The 26,879-nt window shown below is 43.4% G+C and overlaps 1 protein-coding gene across 3 annotated transcripts; it reads left to right on the top strand.

Annotated features, from left to right (window-relative positions):
- The first annotated feature begins 400 nt into the window (after nucleotides 1-400).
- On the top strand, nucleotides 401-26,879 carry HIPK1 (homeodomain interacting protein kinase 1). Of its 3 annotated transcripts, none has more exons than XM_075521906.1 (16): nucleotides 401-689; nucleotides 1,488-2,565; nucleotides 8,197-8,320; nucleotides 10,590-10,709; nucleotides 11,472-11,558; nucleotides 12,380-12,564; nucleotides 12,870-13,032; nucleotides 13,418-13,640; nucleotides 14,520-14,641; nucleotides 16,187-16,321; nucleotides 18,889-19,028; nucleotides 19,211-19,393; nucleotides 19,965-20,180; nucleotides 20,467-20,705; nucleotides 21,096-21,232; nucleotides 22,254-26,879. In XM_075521906.1, exons 2-16 carry the CDS (start codon nucleotides 1,490-1,492, stop codon nucleotides 22,737-22,739), a joined length of 3,636 nt encoding a protein of 1,211 aa, XP_075378021.1. In that variant the 5' UTR covers nucleotides 401-689; nucleotides 1,488-1,489; the 3' UTR covers nucleotides 22,740-26,879. The 3 variants fall into 3 exon arrangements, with proteins under 3 accessions (XP_075378021.1, XP_075378020.1, XP_075378022.1); XM_075521905.1 differs by having other exon boundaries at nucleotides 18,886-19,028; XM_075521907.1 differs by lacking the exon at nucleotides 16,187-16,321 and having other exon boundaries at nucleotides 18,886-19,028.

Here is a 26,879-nt window from a genome sequence, read left to right as displayed (position 1 = left end):
CTGCTGGGCGGCGGCGCTGCCGTCCCGAGTACCGGGACGGAAACGACCCTTGGCCCTTGCGTAGCCGCTTCACCACAGCTCCGAGGGTCGGCCTGGCCAGCCCGGGCGGAGAGGAGGCCGCGGCGCGCCGGCCCCGTGCCGGGGCAAGGGAGGCGCCGGGCCCCGGGGCGGGGCAGCAGCCATGAGCCCGCAGGGCTTCGTGCCGCCCGGGCAGAGCCCGGCCCGGCCCGACCGAGCTTCCCCCGCCGCCGGGGCCCGGCCCCGGCCCCGGCGCTTCCGCCTCGGCGGCGACGGCGCCCGCCCCCTTCCGTCGCGCACGCGTCGCGGCGGCGGCGCGCGCGGTCACGTGGGCGGGCTCGGCGCTCGGCCCGCCTGGCCGGCTCGGGGCTCGGCTGGCTCAGTCTGGCGCGAGCGGCCGAGGGGCCCGGAGCGGCGCGGCGGGAGCGCGGCGGGGGCGCTCGGGCCCGGGCGGCGGCGGCGGCGCGGGGCGGGGGGAGCCCGGCCGGGCCGTGAGGGCGCGGCGGAGCCTGGCGGCGGCGGAGCGGCCTGGGGGCTCCCCCCGGCGTGCGCGGGCCGAGCGGGCCGGGCCGGCGGCCGCGGCGGGGCTATGATGCGCCCGCTGCGGGGCTCCGCACCCCCGTGTGTCCCCCAGGCAGGTCCGGCCCGCGGCTGAGAACCCCCCACCGGCGGTGAGTGCGGGCGGGCGGGCCCCGCCGGCGGCGGCGGGGCGTGGGGAGGGCCGGCGCGGCCCGGCGGGCTCGGGAAGCCTCGGCGCCCGCGCGGCGGAGGCCCGCCCCCGGCTCCGAGCGGGACGCGGCGGGGCGGCGCTGCGGGCTTCCTCCGCGCCGGGGCGCGGGGGGGGCCCGGGCCGGCGGCGGCTGTGCGCCCGCGGCGGGGCCTGGCCCTCGCCCCGGCGCCGGGCCGGGCGGGCGGCGCGTTCCTGGTCGTCTCCCCGGGTCGTGGCGTTTCAGGCCGTGCGTCAGGCGCTGCCCCGGGGGTGTGCTCCGCCGGAGCGGCGTCCGGATGGAAGCCTGACTTGTCTGGCGGAGATGTGCCGTTGACTCTGCTTTTGCAGTTAAGGGGGAGCAGGCTGGGTGGCGGGGGGAAAGTGGTCTTACTTGTCTCAGCCTCTTCCCGCCTCTGTGCTGCCTTCCGTTCCTCAGCACGGTTTTCCTATCTTGTGCTGGGTTTTCTTTAGCCTTTAGAAAGCTGGATAAAGAGCTGTCTGCTGCTTGTGCTACAGGCAGTGAGGTAAAATGCAGTAGTTGCTGCTTGTGCTATAGGCAGTGAGGCAAATGCACTGGAGAGCCTCGCTCTGAGGGTCCCCTTAGGATCAGCAGTTCAAATGTTGCCTTCCTAGGTGGCAGGCACCATATGGTGCTTAGAAAAACACTTGTCACTCTGTTTCTTGGGCAGATGGAGGATCTTGTTCCATTGCAACCTGCTGCTGCTAAGCAGTCCTAATGAGTTCTCCTCTCCCTTTTCAGGTATGGCCTCACAGCTGCAGGTGTTCTCCCCTCCGTCAGTATCCTCGAGTGCCTTCTGCAGTGCCAAGAAACTGAAAGTGGAGCCCTCTGTCTGGGATGTTTCAGGACAGAGCAGTAGTGACAAGTATTATACCCACAGCAAAAACCTCCCAGCAGCTCAAGGGCAAGCAAGCTCCTCTCATCAGGTAGCCAATTTCAGCATCCCTGCTTACGATCAGAATCTCCTTCTCCCTGCTCCTTCAGTTGAGCACATTGTGGTTACGGCAGCCGACAGCACAGGCAGCAGTGCAACAGCGTCCTTCCAGAACAGCCAAACCCTAACGCATAGGAGCAACGTTTCTTTACTGGAACCATACCAAAAATGTGGATTAAAAAGGAAAAGTGAAGAGGTCGACAGCAACGGTAGTGTGCAGATAATTGAGGAACATCCACCTCTCATGCTGCAAAACAGACCTGCGGTGGGTGCTGCGGCCACAACCACCACAGTAACCACTAAAAGCAGCAGTTCCAGTGGTGAAGGGGATTATCAGCTGGTCCAGCATGAGATCCTGTGCTCTATGACAAACAGCTACGAGGTCTTGGAATTCCTGGGCCGAGGGACGTTTGGGCAGGTGGCGAAATGCTGGAAACGTAGCACGAAGGAGATTGTAGCCATCAAAATCCTGAAGAACCATCCTTCCTATGCTAGGCAGGGCCAGATAGAGGTGAGCATCCTCTCTCGCTTGAGCAGTGAGAATGCTGACGAATATAACTTTGTTCGCTCCTATGAGTGCTTTCAACACAAGAATCATACATGCCTTGTATTTGAGATGCTAGAACAGAACTTATATGATTTCTTAAAGCAAAATAAGTTCAGTCCGTTGCCCCTGAAATACATCCGGCCAATTCTGCAGCAAGTGGCTACTGCTTTGATGAAGTTAAAGAGCTTGGGTCTGATACATGCTGATTTGAAACCAGAAAACATCATGCTAGTGGATCCTGCACGCCAGCCCTACAGAGTGAAGGTGATAGACTTTGGTTCAGCCAGCCATGTGTCTAAAGCAGTGTGCTCCACTTATTTGCAGTCGCGCTATTACAGGTAAGTACGGACACAATGCTCACTTTCATACGCTGCGAGAGCAAAGAAAAGCCGATTCTGGTGGGGTGCGAGGGGTGTGCTTCTACAAACACTTAACTCTTCTGCCATCAGCTCTAATCGCGGTTGAGGGGGGAGGAGGAAATGATCAGCCTATCCACTGTTCTGCATGTTTCCTGGAGATTGCTTCTGAAATTTGTATGTAAATAAATACAACTTCTGCTTTGCAAGTGTGACATAATGTGCAGTCCAATACCTTCCTTTTACCCCACATTAGTGCAGCAAGTTGATTTCACCCTGTCGCTAGTTTGTGACGATGTGTGAAGTAGCAAACCGGGGAAGCAGTATGCTGCTAATAAGTAGTGCATTCTGGATTATTTGCCATGATCTGAAGCTAGTCCATTAACCATGGTCATTTAGAAGGGAGAGAAGTCAAAGGGATGCCAATTTCTTTTTATCCTGTTTCTTCTGGTTCCATCTTTGTCTGAACCCACTTCATGAGCACATGACTTCCTGTATCAACCCTTGGTAAGTCAAGCTTTTGTGAGACCTGTAGCTCTGTTAAAACAGGGATGAGCTAGATCTCTCCTTCCCTTAGCAAAATGTAGAAATGGCTTCTACCCTACTCCTGTTGAAGAATTAAAAATAAACTGTGGGCAAAAATGTTAAAACTCAGAAACTTTCTAGGTAAAGCAAACTGTGCTTTTTCTCTCAATTATTCTTTCACCTTGGTTCTGTTAATAGTGTGTATTTCAATATAAGTAGCAGTAGACTTCAATAAATGGATGCAGAAAGAACTTCTGGCATCAAAGGGACATGGAAAAAGTCTGTGCTGTGTGTCAGGATTGCTTTCAGTGGAATGTGAGCTCACTTGACGCAAAACTTAACTAGTATCTAGTCCTTCCAGCTGGGACGAGACAGAGGACTCGAGACACTCCACCCCACCCTGCGTCTCTGCCCTGTTTGATGTCTTTCCTGTCCTAGCTTCAGTTTAAAGCCCTGGCTTGTTGTAGGCTTGTTCTGTTCATTCCTCATACTCCCTGTATCCTTGCCCCCTTGGTTGTCCCGTCCCGTCCCCCCCCCCCAACACTGAGTACCAGCTTTTTGTGCTGTTTCTTTCATGTGATACAGACTTTTCTTAATCCGTTCCTCATGATCTTCACTCAGCTTGTTGGCACCAATCTTTCCAATTCTAAACTATTGATTGTTATTTTTTGTAATGCAGTTGTCTTGTATGCACCATAGCTCTGTTAAAATGCTTGCTGTCTAAAATGCATTATTAATTTTGTTGTTGTCACATTGAAAGAGGTGACCACTGATCAAGAATCTGCTCTATCTGACTTGCAACACATGTGAGCAAAGCAGTTTGGGGAGGCATATAGTGCTTTCCAGTTTCTGATATCGCAAAAAACAGATTTGGCTGAGACAGAAGCAGCAAGGGATGATCAGTATCTTAAAGGGGCTGCTGGGGAGGAAGCTGTCTGCTTCATCTTTGTGTGCGGCACTGAACTCCAAGCCACTTCCGCCTCCCTGACGCAGGGTGACTGACACTGCCAGAAAGGCAAATAACCTGAGATTAGATGGTGTTTAAGACTGTCTGCTTGACTGAAGTTAAGAACGCTGTGATGTGGAAATTAGTATTTAATGATATGTAATTAGTTTAATGGTGATGATTACTAAAATCCATAATCTAGGAACTTATGGAGATGGTGTAGAAACCAGCTTATTGTTGGAGAACTGGATTACTTTAATCATATTCACATTAAATTAGTGTTCAGATGAGTTCTGAGTTGGAATTTTTTTCAATACCGTGTTTAGTAAAACAGTATAGACCAATTCTTCATTTGGTTCTCTGTCAGCTATTAAAAATAAACTTCTCGTTCTGTGTTCACTTTTTTGTTTTTAATACCTGTTACTGGCACTTCTGTAACCTCTGTCTCCTGTAGAGACATCTAAACCAGCCAAACTCGGGTACTGTAAGGTGAATTTTCTGATACATATACCCTGAAGGAAAAAACCCTTCCTTTATTAATTATGCTCAGTGCTGCTGGAGGTCATCTTGTCCAACAGCCCTGCTCACTCCAGGTTCTGATTGTACTTCTGGCAGTTGGACAACTTGCATTGGTCTCGGTGACGCTGCTGGAGCCGTACATCCAGTTGGGATGTAGTATTGGGTTTGTCAGGGCAAGCGTGTTAAGGCTGAGGCAGGTTCCCTCTCTCCACAGGCGTTACTGCTGCCTCTGCAGTGTAACCCCGGTCAAGAAGGGCAGTTTTACTGCCATGGCATGGTTGACTTAAAGTGTGAGTAGAAGTGCCCATGAGGAATTCTTTGGCTCTGAAGCCAGGCATGGACTAGGAGTAGACCAACTCTGTCAGTCATGCGTCTATGTGGTGACTAGTTTCTGTGGCAGTCCTGAGATCTATAAGCAGTAATTCCTGACCTGAAAACTGGAGTATATGCTTGTTACATCAGGTGTGGAAAGGTATGGATGCTTTTGTTCTCCCTGGGGAGGATAAACAATAGAAGGAAGCAGACAGCTTGCAGAAATGAAAAATCCCTGGGAAGACTGATCTCCCTGCTCTTCAGAGAGTGAGGTTTACTCATGTCCCATGTTACATGGAAGTACAGCCATTGTGTGAGTCTTACTCAGATCCCTGCCTCCTGATGTTTCCTGTGGGTCAGTGTAGAGGCGCCTGGCAAACTGCAGGTATGAAGCTGAAGGACTGCACAATTTGGGCCGTGAGAAGGTGACACTGAGCACTGAGGGAGCTTGCAGAGTGCAGTACTATCTGCTTCTTACCTCTGCTTTGGGCTACATGACCTACTTCTGTCCCAGTCGTGTTGGCCTGGGAAGCAGCAGCGCATGCTGCCAAATCTAACTTTCTGCTTGCTAATCCAGCTCCAAGTGGTGATCGTGCTATTCACTGCATTGCTAGTTGCAGTTGTACAAGCTTCATATTACTGTCATTCTTCACAAGGGGGAGGGCTGAAGATCCATGTGTAAACATGTTGTGTTTTGAAATGCTAAAAGTAAGTCTCGGATTTTTCTGCCACTGCTGTGAATCCTCTCTCTTCTGAGAGTGCCTGAGTATATTTGTCAACTTTGGAAGTCAGGGTTTGGCAAGTGTGTATACAAAGAATGAATGTTGTTGATTTCTGTTTTAAAGAGCTTAAGATTGTAAAATCACTTTAATCTCTGACAGACCAGCTATGAAAATGACTTCTGCCAGTTGTCCTGTTTCAACTCACATCTTGTAAGGCCGCTAATTATAGTGGTGTAAAGGGAGACGAGAAAGATTCTGATTTACCAGCTCTGTCCTGCAATTAAAATGAAATCAGGTGGCTTGTGAGAAGTTCATTTATTTAGTTTCAGGGAATAAAATGCATAGAGTTCAACTTACTATCATTTTGGTATTGAGGTTTCGGAATACCGAAGTCCATTCCAGTCTGTAGTTAAAGACTAACAAACTATCGCATCTGGCCTTTGTTGCCAGTAATCTCTCTTTCCATTGGAATCGGTGGGATTTTTTTAGTGCACTTGTGAAGGATTAGTACACTCCACTTATTCCAACAGCCACTTATATTTTAGTTTGTTTGCCAGTCCAAACCAAGGAAACTTATGCATGCATGCAGTGTTTCTTATATGACAGGTTTGGGTCCTGTCTGAATTGGAAATTCCTGCGTAAGTAGAATAATCAAGAGGATCAATACAGTTTCTCGATGATGGCTAGTAGACTAACGGCACGTGGGGTTCTGAAAGTCCCGTGTGAATGACTGCACCATGCTCACTCTGCTTGTGAAGACCGAAGTACTACAGAAATGGATTCCTCTTGTTTGCACCTGTTAGCCTGTAGCACGTTGGATCTATTCTAGCATGGTTCTTTAAAATATAAATGTTTAGCAGGACATTCAGCATTCAAATATCAGAAACTTCTCATATTTGCATAATCATTTTATATTTTCACATATGTGAAACCATTCCAAAGTCGATTACTGCCAGGGACAGACAAACAAGAAGGTAGAAACAGATCAGAAACAGATCAAGTAGAGCGAGTGTCAGAATGTCTCAGCTTAAATAATCTATTATTCTCATTACTAAAGGTATGTCGTGGCTCTGGTTTTGCGGGGCTCAGACACAACAGAAGAGCCTCCTTGCTTTAAAGCTGAATGATAGAGAATAGGTATGACCTCGCTGCAGCAAACAGCTGGTTCAGCTGTCGTCTTTGATAGATCTTGTGCTTTCTCAGGGGCAATGTGCCTGGGCAACTGGGATGAGGGCATTTGTTTTGGAGACTGGCTAATGGTAATTGTGTAGTCACCTAAAACAAAGCTATATCTGTGTCACCACGACACAAAGGGTGATTAATTGGAGAGTCACTTCTTGCCATGTGCAAAGAGTTGGGAGTTACATTCAGGTTGAACAGTTGAGGAAGGTGAGTGTCAGATCTGTTGACACCTGTACATTATGCAAGCCCTGTTTTTTAGAATTCTGTAGAAAATCAGAACTGGTTTCAAAGCCTTTTTTAACAACAGAAATATTCACACTGTAACACAAGAAATGTCATGCAAGCCCTGGGGCATGCTACCCGAGTCACGACCAGAAAATAGATAGCCTGGAGTTTAAGACTTTTCTGTCTTCCTCTGTGCTTGTGTTAGTTATGCATGAAGAAGATCAAGGTTTTTGTGTTTCCTGTACTTTCCAGAGTAAATTCCCACACCAACTCACATGGTTTTTGCAGCACTTGGGTTTTATGCTGTATGCAAATGTGTGACCAGAATTTAGCCTGGCAGAACGGCGTCGGTTTGTTTCAGAACTGTGTGTAGGTGAAGAGTTGTACTAAAACATCCTTTTGTGTTATGAGTCAGTTCCAGACAGAAATCTCCCTGAAATTCCAACCTCTTGCAGAAGCAAACCCTGCTTGGAGTTTGAGCTTTTTTCATCACCTTCTCGTAAAGGCTAGGCCAGACAGGTAAATTTTGCATTAGGTGTGGTTCAGTGCACAGAAACCTGTAACACAACCTTGCAAAGCAGTCACGATCTCCAGCTGTGTCTCTCCATCCATTTTAAACTCGAAACTCTCCAAATAAACCCTGTATGAAAACCCGCTGATAGAAACTGAGCAGCTCTCTGAAGAGCTCCTTTTTCTGGCCCTGCAGATGCTGTTCTTTTCCACATGAAAACAGGCAGCCTTCTGCAGCTGGTTACCTGGGATCCTGAGACCTTCTGCCGAGAAAAGTCTGAGCACCGTTTGCCATAAATTTTCTTCCCAATTCTGTTAGGGTAGGTTGTGCGCTGTCTCAGGGGTGCTTCACACCATACATACTGTCAGGTGTAATTAAACCGATTACTGAAGGAGTAACTTCGTATCGCAGTTGCATAAAGGCCACCGAGGAGTTGGAGTGTGCCACGGCAATAAAACGAATCCAGCCGTGCCTCTAAGTGATAAAAAGGTTTGGATCTGTTAGGCTACTTGAGGAAACATCATCTGCTTTAAAGTGAACCACTTAGTTTCACACAGATTTACTTGTGCTTGGAAGAGAGAAAGAGGGGCGTTATCCAGAGCAATTTATAGCAAAGAACTGCATGCTTTCAGAGTCGAAGATTTTACCTTTTTTTTTTTTTTTTTTAACAGAGCTCCTGAAATCATACTGGGTTTACCGTTCTGTGAAGCTATTGACATGTGGTCACTGGGCTGTGTGATAGCTGAGCTGTTTCTAGGCTGGCCTCTGTATCCAGGAGCATCTGAGTATGATCAGGTGAGAGTGCATGGCGGATGTGGGGATGTTCAAATGAAATCACAGTGATCTGTGTCTGGACCCTCTGAACCCAATGTATCCTACGTCAAATTTGATCTGGTATAAATTGCTGTTGTCTGTCATCTTAAGTTCATTTTCTCTCTGTGGTGTTCCCATTGCCTGTCTGTCTCTTGTTGCACAGGAGAGCACAGAGTTCTGTGTTTTAACTTGAGTTGAAGGTAGTCATCCAATATATAGAGTCAATTTACAGTTAACCCCCTGGCTTCCAAACCCAAAAGCTGTTGAAATACCTTCCTGTCAAAACAGAAGTGAGGTGTGTGTCCTGACTTGAAACGCCCTCTGTAATTTTACCATGAGGGCAGTTTTTCCATGTGGAGACAGAGCAAGCCTATCATTCCTGTCCTGTTAATACCTACAGCAGCCCTCATTTTTAATGCAAAGTGTGGGCCCCACGCTGTCTCTGAAATACAAGGGCAAGAGTCTGAAAAGGCACCTTGAACTAATTAGTTCTTTCCGTGGATACTTAGCGTTATTACCTGGGCTAGTCAGTTGCCTATAAAAGGACAAAAAGTCTATATGAGAGGGTTTTTGAGGGTAACTTTTCCACTGTGGTTTTTATGGTGGTGTCTTGTTACAATGCTTGGTATAGTTTTCCTTATGTGATAACATACATGAAAACTTACTAAGTTTGAAAACTTACTTGTTTTATCTTCCCAGCACTGTAAATTTCCAAAGGAAGCACAGTGGTACCTTAATGAGCAGAATGAGTTAGAAAATAACTGAGCTACAGCATGGTGGTTTCCTTGCACGCTGAGTTTTGTGCATTCTGAGAACCTTATCTAGTCATGTAAGTGGGTGGGGAGGAGGTGCTTTTTCCATTGCTTAATAGACAGGATTTTGCAGTCCTTTGTGGGGCGGCATGAGGTGTGACTTCATGTGGTTGATTTTGATATCTGAATTGTCCTTGAAAAATAGGGATGACTTGCTTTCATGTTTTCTGAGATTCTGCAGCAGCAAGTCAAAGCTCAGGCAGAACTTGTGAGAGGACCTCTCCAGGAATGAGTTCATGGGTTGGGATGGGATTTACAATTGTTTTTTAAACACCCTTTGGCTGTAAAGCAAGAGTTATGTCTCATGAAAATGGCAGAACTCTGAGCTGAACTATTGTGTAGATACAAAAAATACTCACCTGCAGACACTTCAGAGCCACACTGGCATATATGAAAGTGAGTCAATAAAGTTGTATGGATCACAGGCTATAACACTGAGTTAAGTGCCCTGCAGTGTTCAGCTGTTGTTGGCACCATGGAATAGAAGTTTTGCAAATAACAAGTGAGACATGCTAAAGGACCTATAACTGGTAATTTGAACAAAGCCTAGTTACCTTAACACTGTGTTTCCAGTCCACATTTTATAAATCAGACTTGTCAGGGTTTTTCTCTTAAACTTTTAAATAGACTCCTTTGAGGGAGAATCATGACAAACGTGATGTCACGTTTCTCACTGTACATCTTGAGAGCAAATAGCATTAGCAATTGGGCAACATTTGGAATATTCTAAAAAGCTTATTATTGTGTTTTTTCATAACTTGCTATTTTCTTTCCTTTTGAGCGTACCTTTTTATTTGTTAGCTCTTTACCAGTGTCTTACTGATACCGTCACAACTATTCAGGTGCATTTTCCAAAATTCTGAGCTATTTTTTTTTTGTTACATGTAAAGTATATTAAATGTTTTTGAGGATGTAAGAATCTGATTGTACTAGAGGTTTGGTCTTGCTTTCTTGGTCAGTTAGGGCTTTGCCATGACATTATTCTCAAATTGTGTGCCTAGAGTATATGTAGCCAGTTACAGCAATGTTTCTTGCATACTTATGCCTTTAATTATATATACGTACATGGTAACTTCTGTGGTATTTTTCTCTCAAAATGTGTACTTCTTGCATTGGTGATATTAAAAACTATTGGTGTTACTTCATCCACGTCTCAAAAGCTTACAGTCTGCTCACATATACTTGGGCAAAAATTATTTCCATAAAATAAGAAAGATGTATTTAAAACCTAAAATTTCTGCAGATAATATGATTGAAAAAGTTAAGTGTCCTTATAAGTACTTGAGATAGTCCCTTTAATTTTGCAGTTTCAGTTATCTGGGCATTCTTTATTTACAGGTTATTTCGTATTTGCTATGAACAAACCTGGCTGATAATTATGCTATTAGCTATGAGTTCTTTATATTGGGAGTCCTCATTCTTTTAATTTTCTTTCCTAGATTCGTTATATTTCACAAACTCAAGGCCTTCCAGCGGAGTATCTTCTCAGTGCGGGAACGAAAACAAGCAGGTTTTTTAACAGAGATCCAAATTTGGGATACCCACTGTGGAGGCTAAAGGTTTGTCTGTCTTTTTAGTTCCCAATTCTCTTTTGTTTGTTGAGGACTTGAAATAAATTCACTCTTAGTTTTAGTGTGCTGTGAAAACATTCCGAGTGAAGACTGGATTTGAAATGCCATTCAAATATAGCTGATTTGTGTATTTCATTTCAAAAACTGTGCAGACGTCCTGGTACTCATCTAACAATAGCAGCTGTGCATGATAGTACCAGCAAAGAGTGGGTGTTAAAGTAATTGAGATAATGGTTACTTATTATGGCCTGCTCAGTCTTGGTGAAGTATGTCATCTTGTTGTCATCTCCTGACAATACAAAGAGTAAAATAGGGAGTATTTCATGACTGTGTTTGTTAGTTTAACAGAAATCTATTTGTGTATTGGCAGAGGACAGGAAAGAATCAGATGTACACTTCATTTGCCTTTAAAGCTGAGCAGCAAAAGGAAGGGGATTTTGCCTTTCTTCTTTGCAAAAGAGGGATTTAAAATATTTATAGCTTCTTCTCTTCCTAAATCAGAAATCTTCAGTTCTTCTGGCATTAGCACACTACCTAATGAAGCCTTGAAATGAAGTCATCCTGTTGTTAATTCAGCTTTGCAATGGATGATCTTTCCAGTTGAGGAAATGAGAACCCATGGCTGGCCTACTGGCATGTGATTTGTCTTAAAGCAGGCAAAAGATCACCTGGCTCAGCTCTTTTCTTGCTGCTTTTTCTTTATCAATATGCGATATCTCAGTTTATATTAACAAATGGTTTCTTTTATAGGCTCCAGAAGAACATGAGTTGGAGACAGGAATAAAATCAAAAGAAGCTCGGAAATATATATTCAACTGTTTGGATGATATGGCGCAGGTGCATGGAGATCTTGTAACACACAGATAACTATCACATTAATTACATACATTATTGGCATCTCTAAAAATGAGGCTCCTGTGCCGGAGCAGCCCTCTTCCACATGCTGTTGAGAACCCTGATTTAGGTTTGCCATGGTGCCAACTTGCATCAGAAATCACTGTATTAAAGACTACTAAAATGTTAATTATGAAGCTGTTAGAAATTTCTTGTTTTTTCTTAGGCCTTGATCCAGTAGATGCAACAAATGTGCTTAGCCTGTTTATCGCTAGAAGTAGTCAAGCAGCAGGAAAGCTAAGCACCTCTAGATGTGTTTATAGGATTAGGCCTCTTATTGGGCTTTGGAAATGTTGACAGGAACTACAGATCATTCTATTTTTAGAGGCAAAATGAAGGAATATCTCAATGTTTTTAATATTATGAGGCCTTAAATATTTTGGTCTCAATTTTCTATTGCTTTTGTAGCTGTTACCATCACTTTACATCTGTGCAGAGAATGTAGAATCTTGCCATTCTGATTTGCTAGCCCCTTATAGCCCCACACAAAAAATGAGGGCATATTGCCAGGCAGTGGAGAATGAAGCCTGGTTGATATTGAACTGGCCAACTTCATGTTGAGATGAGAATTCCGTGTGTAAGTTTGACTCGCTTTTATAGAATGAGCAAGGGAAAGGTTGTGTGTTAGCACTGTAGTACCTAGAATTAAGCTGGCTAAGAGACAGAAATGCTTAGTAAATATTTCTGCGTGATGTGAAATTCCTGAATTGTTAGGTAGCAATTAATTTGGTGTTTGTATGAACTACTCTCATTTTATTTTGCAGGTGAATATGTCTACAGACTTAGAAGGGACTGACATGTTGGCAGAGAAGGCTGACCGAAGGGAATATATTGATTTGTTGAAGAAAATGTTGACAATTGATGCAGATAAGAGAATTACTCCACTGAAGACTTTGAACCATCCATTTGTGACAATGACACATCTACTGGATTTCCCACACAGTAATCAGTAGGCGTCTTTAGATTTCTTGTTTTGTTTCAGGAGGACGTATTGGAAACACAGAATAGCACTTTTCTGCTTTCTGTCAATGCTGTTTTCTGCAGTTTCTGGCTGATCTGAAAATAACAATGGCATGTATAAGGAATGGAATGTTCATAAGCTTCCTTTTCATGTTTTAGGACATTCTTTGTTGGTTTAAAAAAAAAAAAAAAGAACCTAAACCTAAAGGCACGTGCATAAAGTTGGGAATCTGTCATGTCTCTATTGTACTGTTTTTACATATCTGACGTTTTCCTTCTGTCATTCTGTTTCAGTGTGAAATCTTGCTTTCAGAATATGGAGATCTGCAAGCGAAGAGTTAATATGTATGATACAGTGAATCAGATTAAGAGCCCATTCACGACTCATGTTGCTCCTAATACAAGCACAAATCTGACAATGAGCTTTAACAACCAGCTCAATACAGTACACAATCAGGTATAGCATCTTTTAGTTGTTTTATACTAAGCAAAGAAATGGAGTAGTCTAACTTTGTGCCTTCAGGCCAAATCCTGTTCTGCAAAATACTATATTTAAATTGCTCTCCAGAATTTCTAGTCTTGTCTTGAAATTTAATTTTCCAAAACCCAGGCCGAGGCAGTCTCTTTACTTCACCTAATCATATTTGCCTGTCAGTTCAGCAATATAAGTACAGTTGGTGCAATTCATGTTTTTTCTCCTGTGTTGTCTTATGCCTTTTACCCAAAACATTTTCCTGGTGCTTCCTTCATAGTATAATACTGATGGTTCCTGTTGTTTGTTTTGTAACAACTATGAGTGATAAATCTGATTTTTTTTTTTTTTTTTTTTTTCCCCTCCCCAGGCCAGTGTATTGGCTTCCAATTCTACTGCTGCTGCTACTCTTTCCCTGGCAAACTCGGATGTCTCACTGCTAAACTATCAGTCTGCTCTGTATCCATCATCTGCAGCACCAGTTGCAGGAGTGGCACAGCAGAGTGTTTCCTTGCAACCTGGAACCACCCAGATCTGCACGCAGACTGACCCATTCCAGCAAACGTTCATTGTTTGTCCCCCTGCTTTTCAAAGTAAGCGGAAAAACCCTTTGTATGGTACCGTGGTTTCAGTTAGGTACAAATGAGAAGCTGTAATTTGCACTAAATTGAGAAAGTACGGAAGACCACTCTGTGCATGTCACACAGTGCTCTTGCATCAGATGTAAGTGCAGAATCAGGTCAGACATGTGTAGACAACTCGGTTCTCTTCCAGGTCATGCTTGAACAGGTGACAGTATCTTGCCTGCCTAGGTTGCAGTCTTCATCTGGTTGCTCAACCAGTTTTTACCCCCAAACTGAACACAACAGCATTCCACTGAAAGCAGTGAACAGAGGAGCCGGACCTATCTGAAAATAAGAAAGCATTGTGCTATCTCCTGTATGTCAGGAGTGAATATCTGGTCTTTGAGTCTCAGTTCACAAGCACTGATGCAGCTGTGTAGTTTGCTAGCAACAAATTGTCACAGATTGCAAATAAGTGACCTTAGCACAAGCATAGCTCTATTAATCCTGAAAGTTCTCTATTTATGCTTATATCTGGATTGTGTTAGTATGGAGGGTTATATATGAAATGGGAACTGATAGTGTAAGGTTTGAACTTTGAACTTCGTCTCAAGCAACATAGAATTAGATGTCTGTTATCTGTGTTTCTGAAAACAAGGCTGGACTTCAACAGAGCCAAGCTTTTGAGGATTGGTTGTCCATCGTTGCCCTTTGGCATACCAGGACTGCAGAAGTATTTACTTCAGCTGTTCTATTAGCATGCTTTTGTCAAAGAGAACAGCTTTTCTTTCTCTTCATCTCACCCTGTCTTCTGCCCTTACCTGGTAGGAATTTGATTTTGGAAAGAAACTAAAAAAAAAGAAGGAATAATAAAGCAGCTTAGCGGTGATGTATTCTTGTCCTCCACAGCCGGACTTCAGGCAACTACAAAGCATTCTGGGTTCCCAGTAAGGATGGAGAATGCTGTCCCAATTGTACCACAAGCACCTGCAGCACAGCCACTGCAGATCCAGTCTGGAGTTCTCACACAGGTAAAAAAAAAAACAAACCCCAAAAAAACCCTCCTAGAGTTAACTGCAATTCCTACCACTGCCCGGGAGAACCTGACTGCCCCTCTGGTGCTGGGGTGATTGCAGAGGGTTCTGAGAACACTCTGAAAGGTTAAATACAGATCACTTCTAAGACAGTGTTTTCTTGTTTTGTTTTGTTTTTCTGGAATATTTTAAGTCTAAACTATTTTGTCATATGCCTCCCTGGTTTTAGGAGTTTGATTTAATAATGGGAATAAATATGTAGTTTTCAGCTGCTAAAAACAGGCTGTATTTTTTCACAGGTGTACACTGCCTTATAGGTAGTTGTGTATGTTTTTGCCTGCACTTTAAAAACGTGGCAGCAAATTTTAGAAGAAATAATTTCTGTGAGAAGCGAGATCCCAGTAAACAGAAGTGGCAACACAGATTACTCATGTTAAAATTTCATCTTGAAATCAACAAAATTATTTCTGAATCCTTCTCAGTTAGTTACGTTGTTAGTGTGAATTGATGTGTAGCGATGACATACCTAGTTCCGTTGTTTGCAGTTTAAACGATATGCGATATGAATATAGCAAAATTCACAAGTAATTCTAAAAAATTATATTTTAAACATTAGTGATGTGTCGTAAGTTGAAACAATTTTTATTTCCAAAAAGTAATGCTTTAATATATAGCGAGTGCCTAGTGATTCCCAGGTTTTATTCACTGAAAAATTGTAATTGCCTTTATAATTAAGTGCACTTTTATTTATTTGCATAGTTTTATTTTCTGCTGACACTAACACATACTTTATTAGTTTTACTCTCCAGGCAGTATATGGTACTTACTGACCTACTTGTAGAGGAGTAATTTTTAGATTGTTCAGTCCAAAAAATTTTGGTGGCATTCTGTGATCTCTGGCTTGTTTAGCAGAGTTATACGGGTAACAGTATCCAAAAAGCAGAATACACTTGAAGGAGGCCCACCTGAATCCAAACCCTGCTTTCCTGAGAGTGAAAATTGTACACTAAGAATCTAGTTTTAATTAGACATTTGATGGACTAATATGTGTCTTCGTAGTTTCATCACAGATAACTTTGCTTTTTCATGACACAAAAGACCTACTGTGCCTTCTATTAAATCCCTTAGTTTATCTTTTTCTGAGAGTACTGTATGTTAATTTGGAGGTACGATAGTAAATGCTGTGTCCTGCTAGGGGTGCAGTTTGTGTTGTGGCTTAGTGCGGTGTATGTAGTGTAACTTGCTCTCTGGGACCCAGTAAAGTGTCAGTAGCTGAACACTATCTCATTTTTACTTTTTAACTGTGTCATCGGAGAGATCCTGTTCCCAAGTTCCCTGTTCCTTGTGTTCCCCTCAGGGAACTGCTTAGAGGAACATGCCCGGAGGGTCTGGGTGTTGGTTTCACTGCATCCATTACAATTCTGGAGTCTGCTCAAGCACCGTAGAATGCCAGTGAGGTGAAACCTTTTCTGGCCCTATTGCTGAACCCACTTATCCTGCCTCAGTACGTGTGTTTCACTCACTGCCTGATCTACATTTCAGGGAAGCTGTACACCACTAATGGTAGCAACTCTTCATCCTCAAGTAGCCACCATCACGCCGCAGTATGCGGTCCCCTTTACTCTGAACTGCGCAGCCGGCCGGCCAGCGCTAGTAGAACAGACGGCTGCAGTACTGGTAATTGCCTCCCTTGATTGTGTTCACTAACTGAGTTTTTGTTTTAACTTAGACTTGCAGAGGGCATGGAAGCATGTGCCATCTTGTGGCTGTGTTCTTGCTACATCTTAATGTCTTGTTGTTTTCCTCCCCAACATTGCTAAAGCACTGTCTGACTCTGACGTTTAGTGTGGCTCTGTAAAGATTCCAGATCCATTGACTATTACTTTTTACTAGCCTAGTATTATAAAGCTCTTCTAAGCTATACTATAGAAGAGTTATAATTGTTCTTGTTCTTCGCTTACTATCCTATCTTTGCCTTTTGATTGTTGAATACAAAGGAATCAGTCTTTAGCTTGACTCTGCTACAGGTACCTGGATGGCCAGAATTTGAACTACTTGGCAAGATAGCTATATGTTTTGTTTTCCACACGCGTAAAGCTGCTTTGCATGTAGAAATGTTTCAGGTCATTAAGCACAGGCTAAAATCTCTAACGATAGCAAATTATTTAATGTATTGCTTTAGCAGTCGATTCCTCTTAACCTCTGTCGAACATTGACAATAATTTTCTGGCCTTTTGTTATTTATAGCCAATCGCAGGTAGCTTGCTTCATCCAGATAAAGATACCGTTCTTCACAGATACTTTCAATTCATATGTATTTCTTGGTTGAAATTAAAGGTGAGCTCTAGTATCCAAAATGGCAATAGCTAGATTTTAGGCTATTGGAACAATTTTTAAAAAGGATGGGGGAAGGGAATAAACACACCTTTAAGAAGCATATGTTTTCAAAATTGTCCTCTTCTGTATTCATTTGGCACCTGCATCAGAACAACTTTGCAAGTGCCACAAAAGTCATTGTAAAACTCCAGAATCAGATCAGTGAAGCTTATGAAAACATTGCAGTGCACTTAAGTGCTGGTATTCTCACATGTCTTTCAAAGCACATTCCATTATGTGAACCATGTTGTTTCTTGTGGCTTTAAAGTGGTAGTTTGAGTGTCATTTTCTTCCAAGAGGGAGACCTCTGCTGAAGTGGAATTTGCTCAAGTCATACCTGTACTGAAATTAAAACCCGCTCTATTTGAGTTCTTCTGAACCAAGTTAACTGCTCCCTGTTTCTGAGGACGGGAAGGCAGGAGAGTGGGGTTCTCCTGGGTCACAGCTCTGAGCTAAACAGACCCAGGGATGTCGCCCCTTTCCTCCTCTTGAATTTTGATTGCTGAAAGGCTGCAATCTAGGCTCTGAAAACGGCAAGGGGTGATTGTAGCAGAGCTTGGGACACAAGTGAGTTGTTAGTGATGTTTTCAAAAGTGTATTTGGGCTTTTGATTCAACAGGCAAATTCTGTTCTCCTGTGTGTGTGCAGTGGACTTGACGTTCAACTCCCCTGTACAGCAGTGGAGATGGGAGCCAGCTGTCTCCAGACTATGAGCCTGGATTCTGAGTTTCTCTGGAGGACTTATTATTTCTGTTTGGATTCTGGGAGCCTTTGGCGTGAATTTGCTCACCTTTAGTGCTTCCGACACTTCTCCCTTGCTGCTTCCCCTGAGTTTGCATTAGCCATTTGCTAAGCTTTGCATATTTTTGTCCTTCCTCTGTCAAAACAGTTCGTCGCTTGGAAGGCCCGATTTCTGCCTCTCATTGGGAATTTATATCTTGCTGTATTAAACTCTCTGCTTTGTCTTGTGCAGGTGTTGGCTTTTGGAAAGACGCATGGTGTGACTTTTAACATATTTCTCTTTTTTTTTTTTTTTTTTTTTTTAATATTATTATTATTCCGCTTATGTTGGCAGAGGTTTTAGCAGTTCTCTGCTTTGAAGGCTTCTTGTTTGGAACCGGTATTTGTAATAAGTGGATCTGTTACTTGCAGAAATATTTTATTTAAAACAGCAGGTTTTTATGGTTTTGCAGTTTAAACTGCAATAAAGAGAGCCATATATTTTCAAAATAATAGAAATATTGTACTGCCAAATTTATTTTGGTTTTTGTTTGGTTTTTTCCCAGAAAAAAATGCATTTTGTCAATTTGGACAGGAACATTAATAATATTAATGAATTGAAAATATCTTCACGTATGTCCCTTGTAACTAAATGGTTCTCTCAGTGTGGCTTTTCACAAATACTTTTGTTGAGGTGGGGTGAATTTCCGCAGCAGTAACACTGTCTCAGCTCTCTCAGTGTGAGCCCTGTAAGGCTGAAAAACAGAAAGGACCAAATTGGCTTCATATTTTGGAATCCTTCAGCAGAGCAGTGTGCATAAACTTAAATGCAGAAACAGTCCTGAACGCTCATGCTGCATCTGGCAGTCCAGTATCTGGCTGCATTCTGCAGTACAATATTAACACTCTTTTCCCCAGGTGACACCTGTGATAAAAAAGGTTAGCAAAGTGTCAGGGGAAGCTTGTTTCTCTGGTTTTCTTGTTCTTTTAATGTACTGAGACCTTTTGAGAAAGTACAATGATGTGCCATTATCTCTGCAAGCTAACAATCTACACAAGTGCATTTATTGCTTGGAACAAATATCTCTCTCCACCGGTAGGAACTGAAATCTAGTGAACCTGTGTATCTGTTTGTTGTTTTGCAGCAGGCCTGGCCTGGGGGAACCCAGCAGATACTGCTTCCTTCCACCTGGCAGCAGCTCCCGGGGGTTGCTTTGCACAACTCTGTTCAGCCAGCGGCTGTGATTCCAGAGACGATCGGCAGCAGCCAGCAATTAGCTGACTGGAGGTAGGGATTGCACAGGGTCCAACTCCATGCCGAACGGAAATACGTGCCGTTGCAGTACTGCCTGCAGTGCATAGAATTTCTCCCTTCCCTTCAAAATCACACAGAGGCTCGATGCAGCTTGCGGTGCCTGCAGTGTAGTCATGGGATTTGGGTCTTTTCCTTTTTTTTTTTTCCTGCCCCAGGAATGCACATTCCCATGGAAATCAGTATAGCACTCTCATGCAACAGCCATCACTACTGACCAACCATGTGACATTAGCTACAGCGCAGCCTCTGAATGTTGGAGTTGCTCATGTTGTTCGGCAGCAGCAAAGCAGCAATGTTCCAGCAAAGAAGAACAAGCAGCCAGCACCAAGCGCAGCCAAGTAAGGCTTCCTTTCCCAGCCGTAGAAAGGCTGTGGGTGTGTTTGTGGGGGTTGCCTTTACGGTCTGAAAAACTGGTCTTCTGATTACAGAGGCATTGTCTATGTAACTTTTTAATGTGCTACGGTTGCTTTTAAAGACATCTTGGAAAAAGTTTCTGTACCGTAGTCACTGATATAAGTCATATTAATTTCAGTGAGAGTGCAAGGAACGTGGTTGACCAAGTGTTTTACTGTACTGGTCAAAGGGGGGTTTTACACATTCAGGGTGTGTTGGTGCCATAGCAATACAAGTGACAGAATTGACATCTGTCTGACAAGGGGTAGCAGGTCTCTGGCAGAGTTCAGATTAATCAGTCCTGTTCAGAGCATCACTGAGTGCGTTGGTGCCTTCTGGGATGTGTTCTATGGCACGCTCCTGTATGACTTCTGCACTGATGTTCTCTGTGTATTTCAAGACATTTCTTGTTGTATGTGTGCTCCAGCCTGCTGGAGCCTGGCTCTTCTTAATGCTGGTGCTGGTTTGTCCCAGCCTGCTGACACATAGCTGAATACTGCTTTGGTTTTCCTTCAGGCCCAGCTCAACTCTAGAGACTGTGCCCTCCCAAGTTTACTCGCTCATTGGGAGCAGTCCTCTGCGCTCCACCTCCTCCTCTTCCAACGTGCTCGTCCCAGTGCAGGAACAGCACCAGCCCATTGTGATCCCAGACACTCCAAGCCCACCCGTCAGTGTCATCACCATTCGCAGCGACACTGATGAGGAAGAGGACAGCAAATACAAACCTGCCAGGTAGGAAGTTCATTTAGGCAGCCAGTACTGATTTGTCCTGAGCTCAGCCCAAACGTCAAGGAGAGTGGAGAACACTACGTGCAAAGCCCTGGCTAGGCTAAGAAGCACTGCATAAGACAGAAAATTCTGCATCATGTTCACTGTGCTGTTTGTGTCTCTAGTTAATCAGAATTCATCTGACAAGGAGGGAGGGTATGAGATCCCAGAGGGAGATCTCCTGTATCTTGTGGTAAAAACTAGAATGTTTCCTGTTTGTTGTTTTTTTTTGTTTGTTTTCCCTCTGCAGTTTGGGTATGAAGCAGAGATCCAATGTCATCAGCTACGTTACTGTTAATGACTCCCCTGATTCCGACTCCTCCCTGAACAGCCCCTACGCCACAGACCCACTTTCCTCTCTCAGGAGTGCAGGGGGTGCCCTGGAGCTGCCGAGTAGAGGAGCAGCTGACAGCTCCAGCTCTCGGACTATCATCGTGCCGCCACTGAAAACACAGCTCAATGACTGCATTGTAGCTACCCAAGCTTCAGGTAGGCATGCTGTCTTAGGTTACTGTGCTCAGGAGTTTTTGCCAAGGCTCAGATGCTGTCTTATCCCTGACAGCTTTGTCCTCACGGTTTTGGACTATCTGCATTGGGTCTTCAGCAGCTTTAGGTTTCACAGCTGCTGTTCTGAGAGTGCAAGCCTTGGTCTGTTTTCAGTTTCATTGATAGATTTACCTTTCATATATGTTTGGCTGCATTTAGAAAGATCTGTAAAAATTCCCAATGATTTCTTGTGTGATCAGATTTTAAATCGTAATTGCAGAAAAGGCTCTGATATGGAAATAGTCCCCATGCATTCTTCGGTTACCTAAGCTGGTTATCACAGTGCATGGCATGTGAAAGGGAAGAATGGACTAAAGTTTTGAAATCTTTCAGGCATCCTGAGCAGCACCAGTAAGACCAAGCCAGTGGCCTCTGTGAGTGGGCAGTCGTCAGGATGCTGTATAACACCTACTGGGTACCGCTCACATCGCGTGGTAACAAATGGTGTGCAGCCTCTCAATCTCAGCCAGGTAAGCACTGTGGGACTTTTGCTGACCCTTGAATGTGATGCTTTAGAATTGCTTTGGAAACACTACCTGCTGTATGGCAGGGACAACGACTGGCTTGCAAGAAGATCGATAGCTGCTACCTTATTAAGTCTTTGAAGCTGATTCTGTCCTGTGGCCACGCAGGGTAGGGTAAACCCTGCAGGGAGTATAGGTGAAGCTTCTCAAGGCAAAGAATTAGTTACTGTACCAGAGGGCAGGAGAAGGAAGCATGGTTACGTCCATATTCTTTCTTTGTGCTCCTAGTCACACCTGCCTTGCAGTGAGTCATTCCTGCCACTCGGGTGGGAGAGCCACACCAGGATCCAGCTGTTGAATTAGAGTAGCCTTGAAGGCACTCAGCAGTGTGAGAAGAGGAGATTTTTTTGTGCTTTACCTTCCTTCTCTAGGTCTCACAAAGGCCCAACCAGGAGATTAAGGCTGGACCTTGTCTCTCAAACTAACAATTAGCACCTGACTTCCCTTGAAACTTTTGGAGATTGGTTTCACTTCAAGTTGTGTCACTACTCTTGATGTTTGAGTCAAGCTGCAGTAGCCTTTCAGAAGAGAGGAAGTGTTACACCTCCAGTTGGTTTCTGGCATGGGGACAAGACAGGCTTTATTGTGCTAAAACGGGGCAGCCCTGCTGCCACTCTCACTGAGGTACAGAAGAAGAGATGTGTGAGGAGTTCAAGGGCTGGGCCAGTCTTAGGACCTGCCTGCACTTGTACAGCTGTGTATTGTGGTACCCCAGGTGTGGCAGTTTGATCCCGTTGTAGGGGAAAAGTGTAACCTTTGTCTCAGTGGAACTGCAGTAACCCTTCTCAAATTTATGTGAGGGTTTCACAGAGCTGGGAAGGGAGGATCTGCAGAAGTGTCAGCCCTGCAGCTAGAGCGGAGGTGTTGATCGGGAGGCTCTGGCTGTGACCCTTCCTTGCTTGCCTCCTGTCCACTGCACTTTTCCCTGAGGGTAGCCACTAACCTTATTTACTTCTTCTCCTTGCAGAACCAGCAAACAACAGTGCTGGCCTCACAGGAGAGAAGTGGAAATGCTGTCCCACGTAGGCAGCAAGCTTATGTGGCACCCCTCACGTCAACTATTTCTCAGGCTCCCTACACGTTTCAGCACAGCAGCCCAGTGCATCCCCACCTGGCAGCAGCAACGGCGAATGCACACCTGCCCAGCCAGCCACATATGTACACTTATGCTCCAACCACTGCTGCAACACTGGGCTCCACCACCTCCATTGCCCACCTCTTCTCCCCTCAGGGCTCTTCGCGGCACACCACGTACGCTGCCCACCCTAGCACACTTGTCCACCAGGTCCCTGTGAGTGTTGGTCCAAGTCTGCTGACTTCTGCAAATGTTCCACCTGCCCAGTACCAACACCAGTTTGCTCCCCAGTCCTATATTGGTGCTTCCAGAGGATCTGCTATTTACACTGGATATCCGCTGAGCCCTACAAAGATCAACCAGTACTCATACTTGTAGTTCCTAGTAAAGCACTGTCCTGCAATAGGCCTGAGAGATTGGAGAAGGATTTCAGGTGAACCTTTACCTGGTAATGACTGCCTGGTTTTTGTTTCTCCCTGATCTGGTTGTATGTTGTTCAAAAATGTCTCTAGTGAGTTCAGTCACTACTGAGCAGCATGCTTTGTTACCAGTATGAGGGTCACTAATTAAGTTTTTAAAATTTTACTTACTTTTTATAGATGCTTTTAAAAAGTTCATGGTCACATTTATTTAAAATTGTTCTGTTGTGCTAATCAAAAGGGGAAAGAAAATCAGTGTCTTGGAAGACAGATCCTGATGACTTTTTTAACTTGTATAACTTAAACAAAAAGACTAGCAGATTATATTTTAGCAGCTTGCACAGATCCATGTTGCCACTAAAAATGTAATGCACGTTTATCTCATTATGTTGCTGGGGCAGTTTTAAAATCAAGTTTAATATTTTACCATTTGTTCTCTAATTCACTTTGTCTCTAACAAATTGCTGGTTCTGCAAAAGCCATTACATCTCCGTATATGTTACTGTCAAAGTTTTTTGTTTACTTCTCTGCTTTGTTTAAGGACTGGTAGAGGCAGCTGCCTCGTACTAGCAACATTATATATTCAGGAGTCCATGTAAACCCTGAAATCTGTTTTCTTTTCTTGAAATTTCTTGAAATTCTGTGTCTCCATAACACAGCTGAATTTTTATTGCATTCATTGCAGAATTCTAAGTTTTTCAAACTGTATTCAAGATCTCACTGTGTAACAGAACTCAGCAGCTTTGTCAGGATGCTGTAGTCTTCGGTTGAGAATGAATAGTGCAGCATTGCTCTAAAATTTGGTTTCTGCAACTTATTAGATGCTGGCCCTATAACGGAGCTGGATTCCTTCACAGAAGCACAGGGCTTTTCTTTGTTCTGTTTTTCTTAATATTTTTCCTCACATGATTCATTTAGGAGGGAGTCGAATTTGAAATACAATGAAACATCACTGTATTGATGTGTACAGCTTTTTATACTCCTGTGAGCGTATCCTCCTGGATATGTCAACAGCTACTTTAAAGCGCTCTTAATAAGACTTGTATACAGTACATGCATGTAGGAATCGCAAAAAAAAAAGAGAAAGAAAAAAAGGAAAAAAAAATCCAGATTTTAAAGTTTATTACTGAATTTAAAACTATTTTAGAAGTTTTGTATTGGTGGTGTTTTAATATTTTACATAAAATGAAATATGTACATATTGATTAGAAAAATATAACAAGCAAAACTTCCTGCTAACCCCAAATGTTGTCTTTGTAATCAAAATGTGTAGTGATTATACTTGAACTCTGTACTTAGTGTTTGTCTTCTTAAACGTTCCTGGGGATGGAATTGATGTATCCTTTGTATTTAAACCAAAATGAATTGATTCATGTTGGAATGTATGTGATATAATGCAATGGTTAGAGCTCATCACTGTAGCACTGAGAGAGGAGTAGAGCTTCGTGAGAGGAAAGGATACCTTCTGATTTGTTTTGCACAGGTATGTGTGATGAAGAGTTGTTTGGTGTGTCCCCTTATTGTAGTGCCTTAAATGATGATGTAGTGTGACTAGAGTTTACAGTGAGCTTGCCTTATGAGGGACCAGCAAGCCCCCGTCGAATTGAAGCAATTCACTAAGCTTATCACAGCAAGAACAGCAGTATGTTGCATAGGTGCATTGTTCTCAGTTTTAATGCTATCATAAAAAGCTACATTTTTGTTCGGAGTGAAGCGATGTTTCCTTAAAGCTTTTCCTTCAAATGGCACATGTACTGTTAGATGTCTGTCAGTGCATTTCGAATAAGGTAGTGCTGGGAATGCATTGGAATGTTTAGTCTAATATTGCAGAAGTGATTAAATATGTGCAATCACTTTTTATTAGATTAGTATGGCGTTACCTTCCCCCACGTTAATAGCAGACATTTCTTGTAAAATATTGCTAGCTTGGTGATAGAATATTTATACCAAAGAGAGCCTGCTGTAAAGCACATAATACCATTAAAAAGTTTTATAATGCTACTGCTAATGTGGAGTTGTTGGGAAGGTTTGTCAGCTGTAGCCCTAGTTAGTGTTCAGAGGAAATACTAATTTTGGATAGTCAGTGCAGTTTTTAAACTACACTTTGTTTTCCTGGGTCCCTTGTACTAGGAATTATTTCTCATCTTCAGCACGTAGATTAAGTATCTTGTCCAAATGGATGATAAACTGGCTTGAGCGGTCGTATTACTGCAGCAATAAGAGGTTTTGGTAACCTTGAATCCCAGTTTATGTGCCGTCCCAGTGGAAAAGAGGCCAGTTCTCTGACCGGTATGTGACAAGAAGTGCAAAAGTCATTTCTGAAATTCCACGTTATTGATAGAAGAAAGTCTGGACTGACCTGAAATTGGTGAACTGTTCAAGGTTTGGCATCTCTTTCAACAGAGGGATCAAAGACTTTGGAACTGGATGGTAGCATTAGCGATGTTGCTGTTCAGTGTGGTTTTAGTCAGAGCACTTCTGTACGTGTGCGGATAACCAGCCGATCTTGCTATTCCACATCATTGGTGTAAACGATGCTGTTTGTTGCTGTAGGCACTTTCTTACTTTTTTCCATATTGCATTGCTTGTGTTCAGTACTTGCCTTGAGATACCTCTTGGGTACAGAGTTGTGCCTTTCCATCGAAAGGCAAAACAAGCTCCAATTCCTGTTTCAGGAAAACGTTATTCCCTGTTTCACAAGTAGTAAAGTGTTTTCCCTGAAGTCCTAACAGGAAAAAAAGACCTCTACCAAAATCTGCTAATAATTTTGAGAAGAGCTTGCCCACTTCCCCCCCAAAAAGCAGATTAAAATGATCTTTAGAGTCCTTATCATGTAATTAAACCCAATCAAATGTATTCACAAAGCACGGTGTCATCTCTTCCACTGTCCAAGCTTCCAAAAGTATTGGAACGAGGAGGACAAGATGGAAATGACATAGGTAAAATGAAACGTACTCCATTTACAACAAGTTGTCGATTACCCTGGAATTGCTCTGTGATACACAGCATAAACCAAGCAAACAAAAAAGCCCATCCCAGCCTGGCCAGATTGGCATCTTGGCGCTGGCCTCACAAGTGTGGCGGATCCCAGTCCAGCCCCAGTATGTGTTGCCCAATTTAAGTATATCGTAGTCTGCTCTAAGGAGATACATCCCTTCTTCCCATGCACACCCAGCCTTCAAATTAGGTTAAAGAATTGACTCTCCTCATTGTCAGAGCCGCTACACAAACTTTGGAAAGAAATGTGCTATCTCTGGATAGAAATTGGAGTCCTCTTTAATTTTTTTAAAACTAGTTTGGGATTCACCTTTTGAATATTTGATAACCGTGGTCCCACCTAGACTCGTCTGTGTGATTCTTGAACTGCTAAATCAGTTGTTCCTATTACCTGACCTGTATTCGCAGCTGTGATAGCCACTGCAGAGGCAACTTCTGAGGCTTTCCTGCTTAGCACCTAGTTGATGGGATGCAGTAATTACCTCTGACTCAGCAATTTCTTTTAGTACATGAAACTAAATTGCTTCTAAATGACAGGATTGGCACAGCCCTGCTTTCTTTTTTATTTAAACTTCTGAATGGTGCCGCATGTCCACATGGTTGTTTGTTGCTAAACTTTATATAATGTGTGATTTCAGATTCAGCTTGAAATATATCTATCTCACTACATGTAGCAGTACATTATATGTAATGTTAGTATTTCTGCTTGAATCCTTGATATTGCAATGGAATTCCTACTTTATTAAATGTATTTGATATGCTAGTTACTGTGTAAAATTTAACTTTCTTTTATGGTTGTGCTCTTCCTTTTTACAAGACGCTAGATACAGGTAGTTTCTGACAATTACTGATCCATGTTTGTATTGCTGATGTACTTAGGGGGTATGTAAAAATCATTTTAACAAAAGAAATAGATATTTAAAAATTTAATACTAACTATATGGGAAAAGGGTCCATTGTGAAAACATAGTTTATCTTTGGATTCAATGTTTGTCTTTGGTTTTACAAAGTAGCTTGTATTTTAAGTATTTTCTACATAATATGGTAAAAATGTAGAACAATTGCAATGCATCAATAAAAAGGGTTAATTTTCTGTACTCTA

Source organism: Mycteria americana, chromosome 20 (assembly GCF_035582795.1).
Source record: "Mycteria americana isolate JAX WOST 10 ecotype Jacksonville Zoo and Gardens chromosome 20, USCA_MyAme_1.0, whole genome shotgun sequence".
In the NCBI taxonomy this organism is placed as follows: Eukaryota; Metazoa; Chordata; class Aves; order Ciconiiformes; family Ciconiidae; genus Mycteria; species Mycteria americana.
The sequence above is the reverse complement of the archived record's forward strand: the minus strand, read 5'-3'. Positions and strand labels throughout refer to the sequence as shown.

Excerpts from the sequence above, each read along its gene's own strand:
- HIPK1 (XM_075521905.1), top strand. The coding sequence starts at position 1,490 with ATGGCCTCACAGCTGCAGGTGTTCTCCCCTCCGTCAGTATCCTCGAGT. Across the intron at positions 8,321-10,589 it reads GAGCATCTGAGTATGATCAG|ATTCGTTATATTTCACAAAC; the intron begins GTGAGAGTGCAT and ends TTTCTTTCCTAG. Across the intron at positions 21,233-22,253 it reads AGCCTCTCAATCTCAGCCAG|AACCAGCAAACAACAGTGCT; the intron begins GTAAGCACTGTG and ends TTCTCCTTGCAG.